Raw genomic sequence first — 17,882 nt, 5'->3', positions numbered from 1 at the left:
TTTGTTGACAAAAAGTAAAATGAGAGAACATTGTGTTAAAAGCTAAAACAACAGCAAACATGCAACATTGGAGAGTAGTAAGAGAATGTAGCAGAGGAAAAGTGGTCATTATGTACTCTAGCAGTCTAGTGAATGACATAATAACCCTCTTAAAGACTTGGATGATGTCCTGTTTCCAGAGTCCACTCTGCACAGGATTTGTAAAGGAGTAACAGAGTATATATGCATATATATGTGTGTGTGTGTGTGTATATATATATATATACACACACACATATATATATATATATATATATATATATATATATATATATATATATATATATATATATATACATACATATATATATATATATATATATATATATATATATATATATATATATATTAGTACATACAAAATGCTCCTACACTCTGGTCATAAACCTATCTGCTTAGCAGCAGAGTCAAAGACAAATTTGTTGTAAACTATGTAGTAAATACCAGTGGCTGGGTCACTGCTGAATGTGAGTAGGGGGGGCGTGTCAGTCAACACATCTATGTCCATTCTGTGGCAGGAACAGCGAAGTGCCTTATACACTCATCTAAACATCATGTTATGTAGAGAACATCTACATTCATGTCTGTGAAACTTAGCTCTTCCTGCTTTCAGCGTGAAAAACTCAAACTTTAAAAAGCAGAAGACCTAACATGAAAGAAATCAATATGATATTTTGGCCCTATAGTGGTGATGGGAAAAGGTGGGTCTCACCAAGGGCAGTCTTTGTGCAAGAACCACCAATTGTTGGAATCTAGTATGAATTTTTCTTTAGATATGAATTCAAGTAAAGTGTGTTTCAAGTATGCTTTGGTATGTTTTTGTCACACTTTAAAATCAATTTAGGTTGAACGGTTTGGTATAGGTCAGGGAGTTTTGATGCCAACAAACCAGCCAAAGTACAGTACAGTAACCTGGTCATCCATTTATTTTGTAAATGTTTATAATTATGAAGTACAAACTGAAAAACAGCTGCAGGCATGGGCCCAAAAGGACACGTGCTTTGTGGCTCCAGGTGCACTGTTGACTGTATAAAGACTACGATTTCCTATGTAGTCTGTACACCTGAACTAACAATCCTGCACTTCAGGTGGACCAGAAGCACTGTGGAAAACCCATGCAGACACAAGCAGGCCAAACAAAAGCCACACAGGAATACAGTGGAAACCTTTACTTTGTGCGAACATTTCCTTAAAGAGATCAGCAACATCAAGATTTTATAAAAATGGAAATTTACTGCATTTGCATCCATGCGTCACAGAAACTGTTCTAAAATTGCTACTGATCGAAGTGTTAAAAGTGGACTAATGAGTCAAAAGCAGATGTTACAGGCCTGCTTTGACTGCACAGATTGGTTTGTTTTTGAAACTTCAACCACTGATTTTAACCAACTTACTGAGGTGGTGACATTATACATCAGTTTCTGTGAGGACATGTGTGTGCAGACCAAGACCCTCTGCACATACAACAACAAACCTTGGTTCACTTTACATCTGAGGCAGCTGCACAGGGATAAGGAAGATCACAGCATTGGGGACCGGGCCCTGTATAAGCAGGCCAGGAACAAACTGACCAAGGAGAAACAGAAGATCAAAGAGAAGAGAAGCTACAGTAAGGAGCTAAAGAAAAGCTTCTCACATGGAGACGGCTCGGCTGTTTGGAATGGTTTGAAAAACCCGACTGCCTACAGGAGTCCTTCCCCCAACCCTGAGCAGAATCCTCACCTGGCAAAAGTAGTTGAAAGGCTTCTACTACAGGTATGAAAAGCAGCAGTTCACATCTCAACCCAACTCCTCCAACCCATCCCATTCAGACACAAATTCTTCCCACACACTAACCACCCCCTCCTTCAGACCCCCTGCCTGCACTTAGGGGCTCAGAGGAAGATGTAAATAGGATCTTTCAGGGCCTGAAAACAAGGAAGGCCTCAAGACCTGATAATGTCTCCTCATCCCGCCTGAGAGCCAACTGGCACCCATCTTCACTGAGATCTTCAACAAGTTACTGGAGCTGTGTGAGGTTCCCTCTTGCTTCAAAAGCTCCACCATTATCCCAGTACCCAAGAAGCCCACCATCACAGGATTAAATGACTACAGGCCTGTTGCCCTGACGTCTGTGGTCATGAAATCCCTTGAGCGGCTGGTGTTGAAGCATCTGAAAGACATCACAGGCCCCCTGCTGGACCCCCTGCAGTTTGCCTACCGGGCAAATAGGTCGGCAGATGATGCAGTGAGCTTGGGACTACACTACACATCCTACAACATCTCGGACACTCAGGGATGTAAGCCAGGATCCTATTTGTGGACTTCAGCTTGGCCTTCAACACCATCAGACCAGACATCCTCCACCAGAAGCTCATTCAGTTCAAAGTCCCGGCTTCCAGCTTCCTGAAGGACCGGCAGGTGATGCAGGGGAGCATCTTCTTCAAAACAAGAACCATCAGCTCTGGCAACCCCCATGGGTGTGTTCTCTTCCTGTCTGCGAAACTCCTAAAGTTTGCAGATGACACCACTGTTATTGGTCTGATCCAGGATGAGTCTGCAAACAGACGGGAGGTGGATCGGCTGGTACGCTGGTGTGGTCAGAACCACTTAACCTACTCAAGACTGTGTAAATGATGGACCTTTAGAGAACACCACCCCCACATTCCCCCTTTACCATCCTCAACAACACTGTGTCTGCTGTAGACCAGTTCCAGTTCCTAGGAACCACCATTTCTGAGGACCTGAGATGGTCTTCACACATAGACACTGTTCGGAAAAAGGCCCAGCAGAGACTGTACTTCCTGAGGCAACTCAAAAAGTACAACCTTCCACAGGAGCTGCTGGTCATCTTCTACACTGCCATAATTTGGTCTGTCCTGTCTTCGTCCATCTCAGTGTGGTTTGGCTTATCCACAAAAGAGGACATGTGCAGACTGCAACGAATAATCAGGTCTGCAGAGAGAATCATCAGGGCTGACCTTCTCTCCATCCAGGACTTATACAGGTCTAGGGTCAGGAAAAGGGCAGCAACACTCTGCACACACAAACTGTTTAGGCTTTTGCCTTTAGGTCCACAATACAGAGCGCTGTCTGCTAAAACCAGCCGCTAGAGATTGTTTCTTCCCCCAGGCTGTTTCTCTGATGAACATTTGACAGTCAGAGCTCCAGAACACCACCCTGCATACTTGAAATTGATCTCACATTATATTCCATTGTAAAGTCAATTATGTATATATGCACATTTAAAAATATATTTTTATTGCCACTATTATATATACAAAAAAAAAAGGGGAAATCCTCAATGAGAGGAAAGTGTACCAGAGTCAAATTCCTTTTTTGTCTTCACAAACTTGGCATTAAAACTAACTTTGATTCTGATTCTGATTGCCAGCAGGTACAGGCTGACGGTCAAAATGGGGTTTTGGGTCAGACCAAAGTGCAGAGAAGAGCTCGGCAGCAGCATGTTGTAAAAGTCTTCAATTCTTTACTTCAAAGGTTACCAAAAAACGAAGCAAAAACATTGCAGGTACAAACAATAAGCCGAAAATCCAAAAACTCACAAAAGTATACTCTGCAGGAACATGGTAATACGAAGAACATATTCGAGGGTAGTGAACGAAAGGAACCAGCAAAGAACAATCAAAACCAGAGAGCTTATAAACAGAGGGGAGTGAGGTATGAACCAATGAGACACAGAGGCAGGTAATCAGAGGAGAATGGAAAACAGGTGTGAACCAGGATACAGAAAAGAGGGAATATGAATGGTAGCTAAGAGGACCAGGCTATAAAACAAAAGGGAACATGACTACAAAAACAAAACTATAAGCAAAGAATTAAATAAACAGGAATCAGGGATCCAGATCTAAATGAAGCTATGGACAGAGATAAATAACCAGACAAACGTAAGAATCTAGGATAATGATTAACTAAAGAAAACAGAGAAACTAGAGGGAACAAGAGAACATCACAACGTAAGATCTATCTAAAGAAAACATAAAGAAACCCGAAGTATCAAAGTAAACAACACTAAACAAACACTGACAGAACCAACCAGGGAAATGAGGCAGAGGATGTCGGGACTTAAATACAAACCGAGATGTAAACAATAACTAAAGCTGACCTTGTTATGATTCTGGCCCGTCTGCCTGCTCTGCTCTGCTCTCACTCATGCAATCAACTCATCTGCTTCACCTGTCTGCTGCTGCGCTTCACCGTCATTCCACTCACCTGTGGAGCTGCAGTTATATACAGCCATTTGACAGGCAGACGGTGCCAGATTTTCGAAAACATTTGTGAGTAGTTATCCAGCTGATCTTGTTCTCTGACCTTGCCTTGCCTCACGGATTTGCCTTCTTGCCTGCCCCTTGTCTGACGGATTGGATTTCTGGATTTCGACTCTGTTTTCTGCCTCTGGTTTTCTGCCTCTGCCTGCCCCTTGTCAGATGCCTCTAGCCCTGGAATTCGACCCTGTGTCTGTCTCTGGATTTACGCCTCAGCCTAACCACTGGTTTATTCAGCCCGAGCCTGCCTGGCTCTCTAGTCCGCCTGGAATTATTGTCAAGAGGACAATCACAGCTCTGGGCTTTGGGTTCTTGTTTTCATTTGTGTCCAAATTTTGATTATTTTCTCATGAGGTTTTTTTTGCATTTTCTCTTGGTTCATGTTGAATTGCAATTCTTTAGTTATGTTGCTAGTACCTTTTGAGTTGTTTCAATTAGATCTAGTTTATGTTCATATTGGTTGTGCTTTCATGCTACTACTCCCTGCTCTAATTACCTTTATTCAGTCCACTTGTGTTATTCCAATTATATTTGCCAAATTAGCAAGAATTGTTTTCACTAACTTAAAAGATTCAATCACTTTATTCATTTGATGTAAAATTAGAAGACAACATTTCCTAATCCAGCATGTTCCATGACAAATAGAAATGGACTCGGCAAAAACGATAAAACAGCAACTTTGCTGTATTGTGTTATTTGCTTAGGTTTAAATGTAACATCATCAATCAACAACACCAATCAACATGCCTCCAGGAGGTTCTAATACCTTGTGTCCTTCATCTGTTTTCATTTTTTTTTAACACCTCATTGATACTGGTAACGGCTAGTATGAAATGTCACATTTCAGTGACACTGAAATGTGTTCATTTCAGTGTCACTGGTTACTCTTTGGTATGGTACATTCATTGATCAGAAAATACAATTTAAAAAAATGTTGTTTCAAACTGATCAGGGTTCCAACCACTGATTCCAGTTACTCACCCTTTAGTTGGTGCATGTCTAGTGAAAACCTATTGAGCTTCTGTCTGTGGTCAGCTAAACAGGATGTTAATTCAGTGTGACAAAGACAGAAGGCAACTGTAAATCAGTGCTTGCATATTGTCTATACATAAACACCAAGCCATTATAGGCAGCTGTATAGAAGGTAACATTAGTTTTATGGCAAAGTAGAGATACGTAAGGAATGAATGTTACCTCTTCCATAAGTAAGGATTTCGATCATAAGCAGAGCAGAAATAATGATGCAATGTTTATTTGGCTCCTTGTGTTTTCATGCAAATAAACAACCACAAGGCATCCAAATTTGTTCAATGGTGATTTACTGTATATGCAATACATCTTGATTATAATTCTTAAAAATCACACCAATTGGCAAACGTTTTGATTTTGTGTTTACATTGTGACTCAGTGTAACAAAACCTAAATAATTTTAAATCAGCGTAAGGATTTAGATTCTGTCCCACCTCACTGAGCTCAGTGAGTAGTAAATAAATGCTTGCTGTGATCATTTAAGTCTCTTTTGATTAAATGGCTGAACCAGTAAGGCAAGTTGACTTGTATGCAACTAATTCAATCTCTGGCTGTGCCACAGCAAAGGTCTGGGAATGATGAATGAGGTTCAAATGACAACTTGTCCCGCTTTACAGGCCCGTCTCTCACTCTGCCCAGTAGCTCCTGTATTTTAATGCTCCCCAGATGGGATTGATGTTGCCATGACATGCAGTGACGCAGAAAGAGTGTCGAGTATCAGGTCGACAGGTTACCATCAATCACAGTTCTCACCACCAGACGCTTTAATAAAAAACATATATCACCTGCTCTTCCTTTAACCCTCCCTCGCTGTTCTAAAGCAAAATGATTTATTTGTTGGAATATTAGCTGTAGTTTTTGGGTGAGACAGTAATTCAATTTCTGTGCTTGTGTGTCTGGTTAGGATGTGTGCTTGCTGTGGTTGCCTTTTAGGCCAGTTTGACTGGATTCCAGTTTCGAGGTGTAGTTGTCTAATTGGGACAAATGTGTTTGTGTCCAGCCCAAAAGAAGTGGCATGTGTTCCACCATGTTTCTTACAGGTCACTATTTCCTATGTGTAGCATTATTAGTGATCTAAAAGCAGACAATAGTTTCAATATTTTGCTGCATTTGTGCAAGGTTGTTTCAAAATAGACTTTGAGGCTTTTATTTCATTTCACCCCTAGAGTCATCTCAAATAGCTTTATATGTAAACCTTATTGTGCCACAATGTTCACACCCATGTGCCATGGTCAATCAGAATGAACAGTATTCACATTGAGACCTATAAAAAAAATCTACAGATCCACCAGAAAGAATTTACACCCAGTGACCTTTTCCACATTTCAGACCTATTTGAGTATAGTTTTCTTTAACAAAAAAAAAAAAACAGCATAAATTAGCCCAAAATGATGACGTTAAAAAGAAATTCTCTGACATTTCGATTTACTGTTAAACAATTTTTATAAAAACATTTGAACATAATGGGTACCTACTGTATGTATTCACACTCTTTGTTATGACTGTCAGAATTAAGCGTGTTATTTGAGATATACTGATTATCCTTAAGAACCTTCTGCTGCTAATGATCAGCAATGGAACACACTTAGTAAAAAGCCCTAACTGTGAACAGTGCATACAGAGCATCTAAATGAGGGAGACGCAAGCAGGCAGCTAAAATACATCAATCTGAGGCAGTTCGTCCTCTGATTCAGAGAAATCCATCTGTCTCCCCTGTGTGGAGGAAATGTCAAAAGGCCCGGGCTGAGCCTATCAGACTGGGACCTTTTCAGTTCCAACAAATGAGATACAATATGTTAGCTCATCAGGGCAAATATTAAATTTATTTTATAGGTGCTTGTGTGAGTATTTTCTCAGCAGCTTCACCATGTTGGATAGTTGACTATATTGAATTATTGCCACAGCAGGTCATTACAGGTTCAGGCAGTAAAGTGGTGGGCCACAACAGTTATAAAATGTCAAAGACAGAAAGGACAGAGAGGAAAAACTTCTCACTTGCTGCATGCACCTTGTAAGTGCATATAGTCATATGACTGAGTCTGTATCCATTGAGACAGATGATGTGTGTGCACAAAAGTAGAGGTTTGAAATTGTCAGTTGTAAAGGTAAAGGAATCTGTACAAGGAAATTGGAGTATTGGGCCCATGACGTTTGTTACGTTTGTGCTGCTCATACTTTAAAATGGATGGATGGATGGATGGATGGATGGAATGGATGGACGGACAGATGGCATTTTCAGCAGGTTTGTTATAGCAAGAATATATGCTCTGATCTGTGATGGATTAATATTAGTAGTGGCGTTCTAGTGTTTAGTTTTAATATTCCCTGCATGTTTAATCTGTGGAGTTTTTTGGTTTGTGTTGCAACTACATTTAAAAAAAATTCAATATCTATTGAGCGGTCCATTTCAAAATTCTGCATGGTTTCCTTATGACTGCAGAACAACTATTAACAGACTGTTTTCACAGGACATTGTGTTGGCAAACAGTTATGTGGTGATGAAGTCTCCCTGGCTTTAAATATCAGCAGAGGGGCTGTGGGAAAGCAGGGATGTCGATCAACGCAGAGACGTGGTCAGACTGTAAAGAAGGTCCTAGCTGTGCTGTGATTTGGTGTTTTTATCTGCCTGCTGCCAGACTGTCTGATCTGGAGGAACTCTTCCTTACCTGAACACCAGGCTATTTTTAGACTTCAAGTGACTTCACGTCAGTAGTTTCATACTAATTTTTACACCATGTTGTTCACCCACAGCTCTTCTACACACAGCACATAAATCACCTTCACATCATCTGTCATGGCAACATCTAAACAAACAAAAAGAATTTTGAGAGAAATAAATCCAAAAGCACAAAGAACAGAAAATAAAAATGCATACATTTTGCATGACGTTATTGATACTAATAAACTCAAAGAACTGCATAAACACCATTTGGACCAAAAATAAACAACAGGGAAATGGTGAAAACTGAGAAAAAGACATTCAAAACCCAAACACCAAGGAACATTTTGTTTTTTTTCCAGCATGTTGAACAGGAAATCTTTTTGCAGACGGACCCACCCAGTCTTTGCTTTTGTTGTTTTTTCTGTCATCAGTTTTCATTTTTTTTGTCAAGATGCAGTTTTTGGTTCTATTGTAAATCAGCCACATTGCTCTCATGCTGTCATCTGAGCTGGAGGCCATTCTTTGTCTGTGGCTCTCAACACCTCCTCATATCAACTACAGTTTAATATAACAGGTTTTTTTTTTTCTTAGCAGCCATAATAAAGCAGAGCCGATTTTAGTTGACTTCTTGAGATTATTTTGATGACTCGGTTCACACATATTTTACAATCTTATCTCATTTTCTTGTGACATGTTTAGACGTAGGTTAGTTTATGTTTTATTGCTATAAGTCCCCCACCCCCCGCCCATCCCTTTTGTTTTCTTTTCTTTTTTAAAATAGTTCACTTATTTTGAACAGATTGCGTCCTCTGGAGTTTCCGTATAAGCAGAAAACGGCTCACAGCTTCATTTTACTCACTCAAACTAATTTGAAGAGGAGGACAACATAGTGCGTGCTGACTGACCAACACCAGTCTGTATGCTTCTTATTACATTGTTGACATCTGTTTTCCAATTGGTTATGTCAGATTCTAGATACATTCGACATAATGTATGTCAACATAATCAGACAAACTGAAACATGATAATTTGACTCGCGTTTCTCATTTACATGTCTGTCTGTGGGATCCGACTGCTTTCTTTTTCTTCTCATGCTGTTTCCTAAAATCTCTTTGCTGTGATTTAAATGTCCAACCATTTAATTTTCTGCTCTGTTCTGTTTTCTTAGTTTTGATGTGGAGAATGGGTTATCAGTGGGAGGCAGCCCCCTGGATGCCCAGGGCGGCTCTGGTTCTGGTCTGGTCCTACAGGCCAACTATCCCCACAGTCAGAGGCGGGAATCCTTCCTGTACCGCTCTGACTCTGACTTTGACCTTTCACCCAAAGGTTCCTCCAGGAATCCGTCTTCAGCCAGTGATCTGTAAGTTCATTTCCTTCACTCTTCCATTGGATGACATATTTGATCCCTTATTTTTTCACAGGAAAATCTGCTGTGCTTATTGTGTTGTGTCACATTTCTAAGCTGTTTTTCCTGAGGAACTTCCCTTTCTTTCCTTCCATTGTTTTATTGATAATCATAAAAACAATTATTTCTATATCTAAAAATCTGAAAACTCCATGATTTCCTCGTGGCTCCTCTACACAATGTCCTAATGCTGGGATATTAGGATGAAGTGTTTGCAAGGTTGTTGCCTGCTAAATGCAAGACCTTTTTTTCTTGTTCTATTGGGGATGTCCCAATCCAATCTGGGTCATTTAAGAGAAATCAGTCAAGTTCTTTTACACCAAACTGGCTCATCCATGTCCACAGGATGTGCTGGAGACAGAAGGTTTGACTTGAGAGACATGAAATATAGGGTGGATGCGTAGACTGGAAGGCAGGCGTAGGCGAAGAGCCGATGGACCGATGACAGAGTCAATGGTGTAGGGGCCAATGAAACAAGGAGACAGTTTTTTAGACATAGTCTTCAAGGGTATGTCTCGAGAGGACAACCAAACCTTTTGGCCAGGCTGGTACGTAGGAGCTGGCCGCCATTTGCGGTCAGCATACTTCTTGTTCTGGTCAGCTGTTCGAAGGAGAGCTCTTGTAGCATTTGCCCAGATCCGTTTACAATGGCGTATATGGTGCCGCACGGATGCTACGCCTATGTCCTTCTCGTCTGCTGAAAAGCCAGGGAGATAAACACTCCAGTCAAGAGTTTCGGTTGCGGTCATTCATCTGAGGATGGACTCCATCTGTTGGTTCATACATTCAGTTTGTCCATTAGATTGGGGATGGTAGCCAGAAGTCAAGGAGTCTTTGGCTCCAAGAGCCAAACAAAACTGTTTCCAAACACGAGAGATAAATTGGGGACCACGATCTGACAAGATGTCCTGGGGAATGCCATGAAGGCGAAACACGTGTTGAACCAACAGCTGGGCAGTCTGAAAAGTAGAAGGGAGTCTTTTTAGTGGCACAAGATGACAGGACTTAGAAAAACGGTCTACTATAGTGAGGATGACTGTATTCCCTTTGGATATAGGTAAACCTGTTACAAAGTCCAGAGCGATATGAGACCAAGGGCGTTTAGGCGCACTGAGCGGCTTAAGTAACCCATAGGGACGCTGATTGCTCGACTTTTGTCTGGCACAAACCGAACAAGCCTGAACATACTCAGTCACGTCCTTGTGGAGGGATGGCCACAAAAATCTTCTAGGGATGAGTGAGGTGGTTCTACTGACCCCTGGGTAACCTGAGAATTTAGCTGAGTGAAACCAGCGGATGAGCCTGAACTTCACGGAAGTGGGAACATACTTCTTGTTGGGGGGACCCGTACCTGGGTCCGGTTCGTTTTGTAGGGCATTATTTACAAGGTTCTCCACCAGGGCCCCAAAAGTCCAATGGGACGGCACAATGGGTTCTGCCTCCTTCTCAGTGGATTCCGACGAGTAAATTCGGGAAAGAGTGTCCGGCTTGCCGTTCTTGGAGCCAGGCCTGTAAGAAATAGAAAGATCAAAACAAGAGAAAAACAGTGACCAACGTGATTGGCGTGGGTTCAGTCTCTTGGCTGATCATAAGTAGGCCAGATTCCTATGATTGGTCCATACTAAAATAGGATGCTTAGCACCCTCCAGCCAATGTCTCCACTCTTCGAGAGCTAACTTTATAGCTAAGAGCTCTCTGTCCCCCACATCGTAGTTCCGTGCTTGTGAGACGACGAGAGAAAAAGGCACATGGGTGGAGTTTTCCATTGGTGGTAGACTGTTGAGAAAGTACTGCTCCAACTCCTGTATCCGAGGCGTCGACCTCCAAAATGAACTGTCTGGAGGAATCAGGATGAACCAATATGGGTGTCTGAGAAAACATCTCCTTTAATGTCTGGAAGGCTTTGTTGGCTTCAGGTGTCCAGGAAAACACAATGTTTGTGGAGGTCAGGGCTGTGAGTGGTGCGGCTATTAGGCAAAAGTCTTTTGATGAATTGACGATAGAAGTTTGCAAATCCAAGGAACCGTTGTAGCTGCTTGTGGGAGTCCGGGACAGGCCACTCCAGAACCGCCTTGATCTTCTCCGGGTCCGAGCGAACCTGTCCACCCTCCAGGATGTATCCTAAGAATGTGACAGATTTCTTGTGAAATTCACATTTTTCAGCTTTAACAAACAGTATGTTCTCCAAAAGTCTTTGTAGCACCAGGCGGACGTAACAGGTGTGTTCTTCAATGTCCTTTGAATAAATCAAGATGTCATCAATGTAAACAAAAACAAAAATATTCAAAAGGTCCCTTAGTAGGTCATTGATGAGTGACTGGAATACTGCTGGTGCGTTACTTAGTCCAAAAGGCATGACTAGGTACTCAAAGTTACCTAACGGGGTCTTGAAGGCGGTCTTCCACTTGTCTCCCTGGCGGATCCTAACTAAAGGATATGCATTATGGAGATCTAGCTTGGAGAATATAGTGGAACCGTAGACTGGTTCAAAGGCTGAGGAAAGGAGTGGAAGAGGGTACTTGTTTTTAACAGTAATTTGGTTTAATCCCCTATAATCAATACAAGGGCGGAGTGAACCATCCTTCTTACCCACAAAGAAAAACCCTGCTCCGAGTGGAGATGAAGAGGGACGAATTAGCCCGGCTACTAATGACTCATTTATGTGATCTTCCATAACCTTTCTTTCAGGTCCAGAAATGTTGTAGAGTCTACTGGTTGGCAGGGGGGCACCAGGAAGCAAATCTATGGCACAATCATAGGGCCTATGTGGGGGCAATGATAGGGCTTTAGATTTACTGAAAACCAAACTGAGATCATGGTATTCTGGAGGAACGTTAGCGAGGTCAGAAATCTCATCTCCAGTAGGAGCTGACTCGGAAGGTTGTGAAGCAATGGCTGACTGCAAACAGGAAGAAGACAGTTGGTGGACCAAGATTCAACTCGGCTTTCAGTCCGGTTCACGTGGGGGTTGTGCTTCTTGAGCCAGGGAAAACCTAAAACAATTGAGTTCAAAGCGATAGGGAACACAAAAAATGTCATCTCCTCCCTATGATTACCTGACAGGATTAAAGTCAAAGGTTTGGTTTTATGAGTGATTTGAGGTAATTTTTTGCCATCTAATGGAGAAACAGGTTGAAGCGTGGGAAGTGGCTCAGTCTCAATCTGAGCTTCTTTAACTAAGCTCGGATCAATGAGGTTCTGGTCGCTACCCGAGTCAATAAGAGCAGAGAGGTTTTGAAAAGGATGGTGTGAAATTGACGTGGCAGGTAAACTAAGTCTGGGGGTAAGGAAACGGTCCGTCAGTCACTTACTGGCAGACCTGCCCTTTTGGCCCCGAAAGACGAATAGGGCAGTTAGCAAGATGGTGTTCCGGTGAGCCACAGTAAAAACACTGATTAGCTTGGCGGCGTCTTAGTCTTTCCTCAGGGGAAAGCTGGGTACGCCCGATTTGCATGGGTTCAATACCTGAATTGTGTGAAGCAGGCGTGGGGCGACCAGTTTCGGGAGTAGGGCTATAGAGATGGGCCCTAACTGCACTCTGTTCTAATCTGGATCTTTTTCTCTCCCTCATTCGGTTATCTAATCTAAGGGCTAACTTGATTAAACCATTCAAAGTCTTAGACTCGTCGACTAAAGCTAATTAATCCTTTAAAGGATCATTTAATGAGCGCAGTCATTCCATCCAGAAGCAGCAGCGAGGGTGCGAAAATCTGTGGAAAATTCAGCAACTGACTGATCTCTCTGTTTAATAGACCGTAAGCTACTAGCATTGGCGGCTAAATCTTTCTCACAGGAGAAAACCTGACGAAACTCCTCCTCAAACTCAGAAAATGTGCAGCCAAAATCTAAACAGTTTGAAAAACGGGCCTCTGCCCACCTCAGGGCTTTTCCTGTTAGCAGCCCAAGTACAAAAGAAATCTTTACTGCATCATGAGGAAAAGATTGTGGGGAGCAATTAAATACTAAAGTGCATTGGAGAAGGAAACCCTTACAATCTCCCTTCTCACCGGAGAATGTTTCTGGATTCGGGGAAGTGACCTCACGTGAGTGCGGAAGTTGCTGAGAAACTGGAGAGGCAGCTGCGCCCTCTATTGGTGAAATTGCTCAAGGTGTGCTGAAACAAGGAAGCGAGTTGTTTGATCTGCTGATTGGTCTGTTTCTGTTGTTCAAAAAGAGAACGGAGAGAAGAATCATGAGTAGTGATCTACTGGTGTTGTTCAGATAAAGTTCTCCTGAATGCTTCTGCTGGGTCAGGTTGGCCAGAGTGTTCTGTCATATTTAATTTAAAGGATTTGACCCATATGCAGAAAGCAATTCAGGAGACGGTATTGTTCGGTAAAGTGTTTATTTACAACTGGGTGAATAATGCAGGGAACTGGAACCAGGATGCAAACTGTAGAAATAAACAAGAAGGTAAGCAGGGATAACTCTGGGGCTGAACTCATTAAAATAATAAATCTGTCTTACAAAGAATGGTGGAGGGATCCACCAGAGGGGACGTGGAGAAACCAAGTGATTGTTTGCTGGTGAGACTGAAGTTTTTGGATATGGTAAGCCAGGAGAGTTTGTAATCCATGAGGTGTGATGGAGGGAGGAGGGTGGACAGAGTTCGCAGATGGAGGTCCGAGGTACGCAGGAATCAGCAAGCTGCCAGCCGGCGTGATCCAACGAAGTCATGAGAGACTTGAGTCTTTGTTCATGGAACTGGATTACTTCCTTCCAGAAGACGGTTTATCCAGGCAGGATTCAATGCAAGGCAAAATCAGGTTCAGGAAACCCGCAGGTTACAAAGACAAAGTTACTTGGTGTACACGGCAAGGTCAAAGGCAAAGATAACGTGGCTGAGTAGTACCACTAAGGGCAACACTGGCAGTGAGTTACTGGCAGCCTCCTCCTTAAATAGTCCACTGCAGAATAATCAGGGGAATAGCGAACACCTGTCACCTCTCCTCCAGATTCCACGCCATCTAGGGGCTGAGCACAGTAAAAGCACCAACAGACACACAAAGCACAGATCCTGACAGTCTTGACTTATTGTGTGTCTTATCTCAGTACCACACTGGAATACACCGATTTCCTGAGAGTGACCCATTCTTTCAAAAATATTTGTAGAAGCAGTCATCTAAAACACTGCAGCTTGATCAGTCAATTTCAGTCCTCAATAAACACGTCTTACTCCTGCAGCTTTCATTTGGAGCAGGTTTTTTTATGCTAGGCTAATTCTAGCAAGTTGGCTAAAATGACTTGAATGACTCATTTCTAACTTGGCTTGTAATCTTGTTTAGTTCAGTTAGTCATGTGCAGATAACGTACATAAAAAGTTCGGTTTCATAAACTTTTTCTAAACTTCTTTTTAAATTTAGTAACTAGGGTTTCAGCTGCTTTCTGCACAGCTCTAAGAGCTGCCTCAGAACAGTCACAAAACAGACAGAAGTTACAGCATCTTTTTCTTTCATTGTGGAAATCACTGTAAAGGGTGGGAAACACTCTGATTAGATATATTGTAAAGGTTTTGTGTCTGTGCACACAATAGTAGACTGTCATTGTTAAAAATTAGCTGCGCAGGGCACAGCGCGTGGTGTAGCAGTGGAGTGTGCGACCCAGATCTGAAGGCCTCGGTCTCATTCTGGGTTCGAGTCCTGAGCCGGAGACCCCTGCTCCATGTCTTCTCCCTCTTTCCACCCCACTTCCCGTCTGTTCACTTTGAAAAAAAAAGAATAAAGGACACTGGTGCTACAAAATATTAAAAAAAATAAATCAACAAAAATTATGCACAGCTCACTGAGGAAAATGCTGACAAATTCCCAAACACATGTATCTGGATTTTTCTTCATGAATCCCAATACGGAATGCAGTGATCAGGGCCATGAACCAGTACCTGATATTGAATTGGGACATCTTCACTTACTATTGTTTTTATTTCTGCACTGCAAAGTTTCCACATAGGAAGATTGCTTTGATTACAATTTTCGGATTGTATTAAGACCACAGAACGCAGTCATGTTGGTATCTCTTTGCAAATTTAAAATTAAATAATATTTTTTTTCCATTTCTTGCCGAGGGAAGCTTTCTGTACCTCATTTATTCTCAGTAGAATTATTTTTCTTTCTTACAGCTTTTTATTTCATAGGTTCCAAAAATCCTACTTTGAGCATTGGACAAAGTCATTCTAGCAGGACATACATCATGCTGTTGAGTTTTGACTGCATCAATTTTAAAGAAAAAATTGTTTTTATCTGTTATGTTTACTATCTCTTAGATCAGACAACCCCAGGTTCATACTGCCTAAACACAATTATTTACAGTAAGTAGTCTCAGGTCTCCTTATGCACTCTTGCATATCTCTTTTTAAAGGGAAGAAAGCTTGAAGCACTGGGAGGTCAACTGGTTGTCATCTCGGTGAGAAGATCAAGCAGAATTAAGAAAATAAAACTGTCTCCTAAATGATTTGTCTCTAGCCTGATATATCCCAGCTCTGTCCCTACAATCACCACTAAACTACAAACACCTCACCTTTGGTCCCTGTTAACCATCCAGTTTGGTTCTGTTTCTTTTAATTCTTGCATGTAATAAAAATGCCACCTGCTAATATTTATCATTTCAACATGTGTTCTTCACCCCAATATGTTCCCTTATACCTCTATTTATGTAGTGCATGTTATGTTTGTTCTTTTCAAAAAATATTTTTTCCAAAATCAGAAGCAATACTTTTCACTGAAGAGCACCATGTCTTGTTTTATTTATTGGTACAGTTGTTCACTGTATTTGAATTTATTAAGTCTTTACTCTTAAAATGCAGGAATGATATATAGTTTGCATACATTTTGCTGTTGTGTGCTCTTTTCCTGATTGCAGACATTCAGAAGACATGATTGTTACACCTTTTGCACAGGTGAGTGCTCCAAAGACTTTACATTTCTAAGTTTTGTTGCTGTTTGTAATGTTAAATTTGTCTGAGAATCTTTTTTTTTTCTTCAAAAGCCATGTACGTGGAAGCTGTGTACAGCAGTGATAGTCAGATTAAAAATATTAAACAAAACATAGATGGTGTGTGAGCGCTGCAGTGGAACAGCCCCTTAGCTTTGGGTTGGCTCTGTGACAAGACATCCCGCTGGTGTTGCTTGACTTTTGTGTGGGATGTGCGTCACACCTGTGCTCAGTTTACTTTCTGACAGAAGAAGTGAATCGAATACTGCAGGGTAGTGCTGTTTCAGATTTACATGTCAGCCTGTAACCCCTCCACAAGAGTCAAGCCTGGACATGCGATACTCTGCAGGCCTTCTCTGCACGCTGAGTCAGGTTTTGGCTCCTGTTGGAAGGACAGACATAACACAGAGGTGTCTCTATGCTATGAAAACATCAGAAGGGGAATGCCTCTGCACTGCATGTCAGCTTGGAGGATGAAAGCAACAGCATCAAAGGCTGCTCAGTGATTCACAAGGAGACACATTAGATTGTGTAAAAGAATACATCAAATGAAAACCCAAAGGGGATAAATCAGTTTTGGCATAAGGATTACACAGGTCCACTTTGATAAACCTCCTGTTCCCATCTTTAGGTCCTCGCCAGCTTGAGGACAGTCCGAAGTAACTTTGCCATCATAACTGGCCAGCAGGACAGAGCAGCCAGCAAGTAGGTGTTTAACCTATGGTCTTGTTTTCTAGTGACTTTGCAATAAAACCGAACATTCATAATCATGCTGAAATTAACTTAACATTGGCCACTGTTTTCCTGTTATAGGATGCGATCCTCAGGAAGCAATCCACCCTCAATGTGTAAGACCAGTCTTGCAGGTTTGTGCTGCTGCCAGATTGGACCAATCCTAAATAATTAACATTGGTCTGAATGACATAAAGCTGGTAATACTGTCATTATGTGGCTGAATCTGTGTCGTGGAGTGTAGGTTACTGGTACCACGTCATAGTGTTTGATTGATAAATAAATGTCACCAATGATTAGATCCAGTGTGGAGGAAACACACTGAGTGACAGTGACTAACATGAAATATCAATAAGCTACATAAATAGTACATACTATTTGCACTTTTACTGTGCTTTGCAAAACTAACCATACACTCTAAAAACATTTTCACACTCTTTCACGCATCAAATTAAATTACAGTGTACTGCACTGGGATTTTTATGGTTACGCCAATAGAGGGTAGCACATAGTTATGAAGTGGAAAGAAAATGTTTCATAATTTTCTCTTTTATTTGCTATTCTGAGAAGTGCGGCATACATTTGTATTGAGCCCCCTGAGTTAGTACTTTGTGTTGGTCTATTTCCCTGCTCTTACAGCTACAAATATTTTGAGGTTTGTCATAATGTGTAGACGTAGGATCCAAATGTAGGGTGTAGTGGTGTAGGTGAAAAGGTTAAATAACAAATGATCTTACAGGGAGACCAGGAACTGCAACACAGGCAGGTGTCAGACATGGGCAGAAAGTTAACAGGATCATGGAGACAATGGGCATGGAGCAGGCAG

General features: G+C 41.6%; 1 protein-coding gene across 6 annotated transcripts in view; it reads left to right on the top strand.

The window, feature by feature from the left end:
- pde4ca (phosphodiesterase 4C, cAMP-specific a) overlaps nucleotides 1-17,882 on the top strand; it is a 49,595-nt gene that overhangs the window by 14,451 nt on the left and 17,262 nt on the right. For 3 of the 6 annotated variants that reach the window (XM_047368976.1, XM_047368971.1, XM_047368973.1), the window contains exons 2-6: nucleotides 9,161-9,352; nucleotides 15,752-15,796; nucleotides 16,253-16,289; nucleotides 16,956-17,029; nucleotides 17,138-17,190. In XM_047368976.1, the coding sequence (XP_047224932.1) occupies nucleotides 9,161-9,352; nucleotides 15,752-15,796; nucleotides 16,253-16,289; nucleotides 16,956-17,029; nucleotides 17,138-17,190 (401 nt within the window). Of the gene's footprint in view, nucleotides 1-4,383; nucleotides 4,656-9,160; nucleotides 9,353-15,656; nucleotides 15,702-15,751; nucleotides 15,797-16,252; nucleotides 16,290-16,955; nucleotides 17,030-17,137; nucleotides 17,191-17,882 lie in introns of those variants that run through there. The other 3 variants (XM_047368977.1, XM_047368972.1, XM_047368974.1) reach the window with 3 other exon arrangements.

This window comes from Girardinichthys multiradiatus, chromosome 6, assembly GCF_021462225.1.
Source record: "Girardinichthys multiradiatus isolate DD_20200921_A chromosome 6, DD_fGirMul_XY1, whole genome shotgun sequence".
Lineage (NCBI taxonomy): Eukaryota > Metazoa > Chordata > Actinopteri > Cyprinodontiformes > Goodeidae > Girardinichthys > Girardinichthys multiradiatus.
Note: the sequence above shows the minus strand (reverse complement) of the source record. Positions and strands in the feature narration are given on the sequence as shown.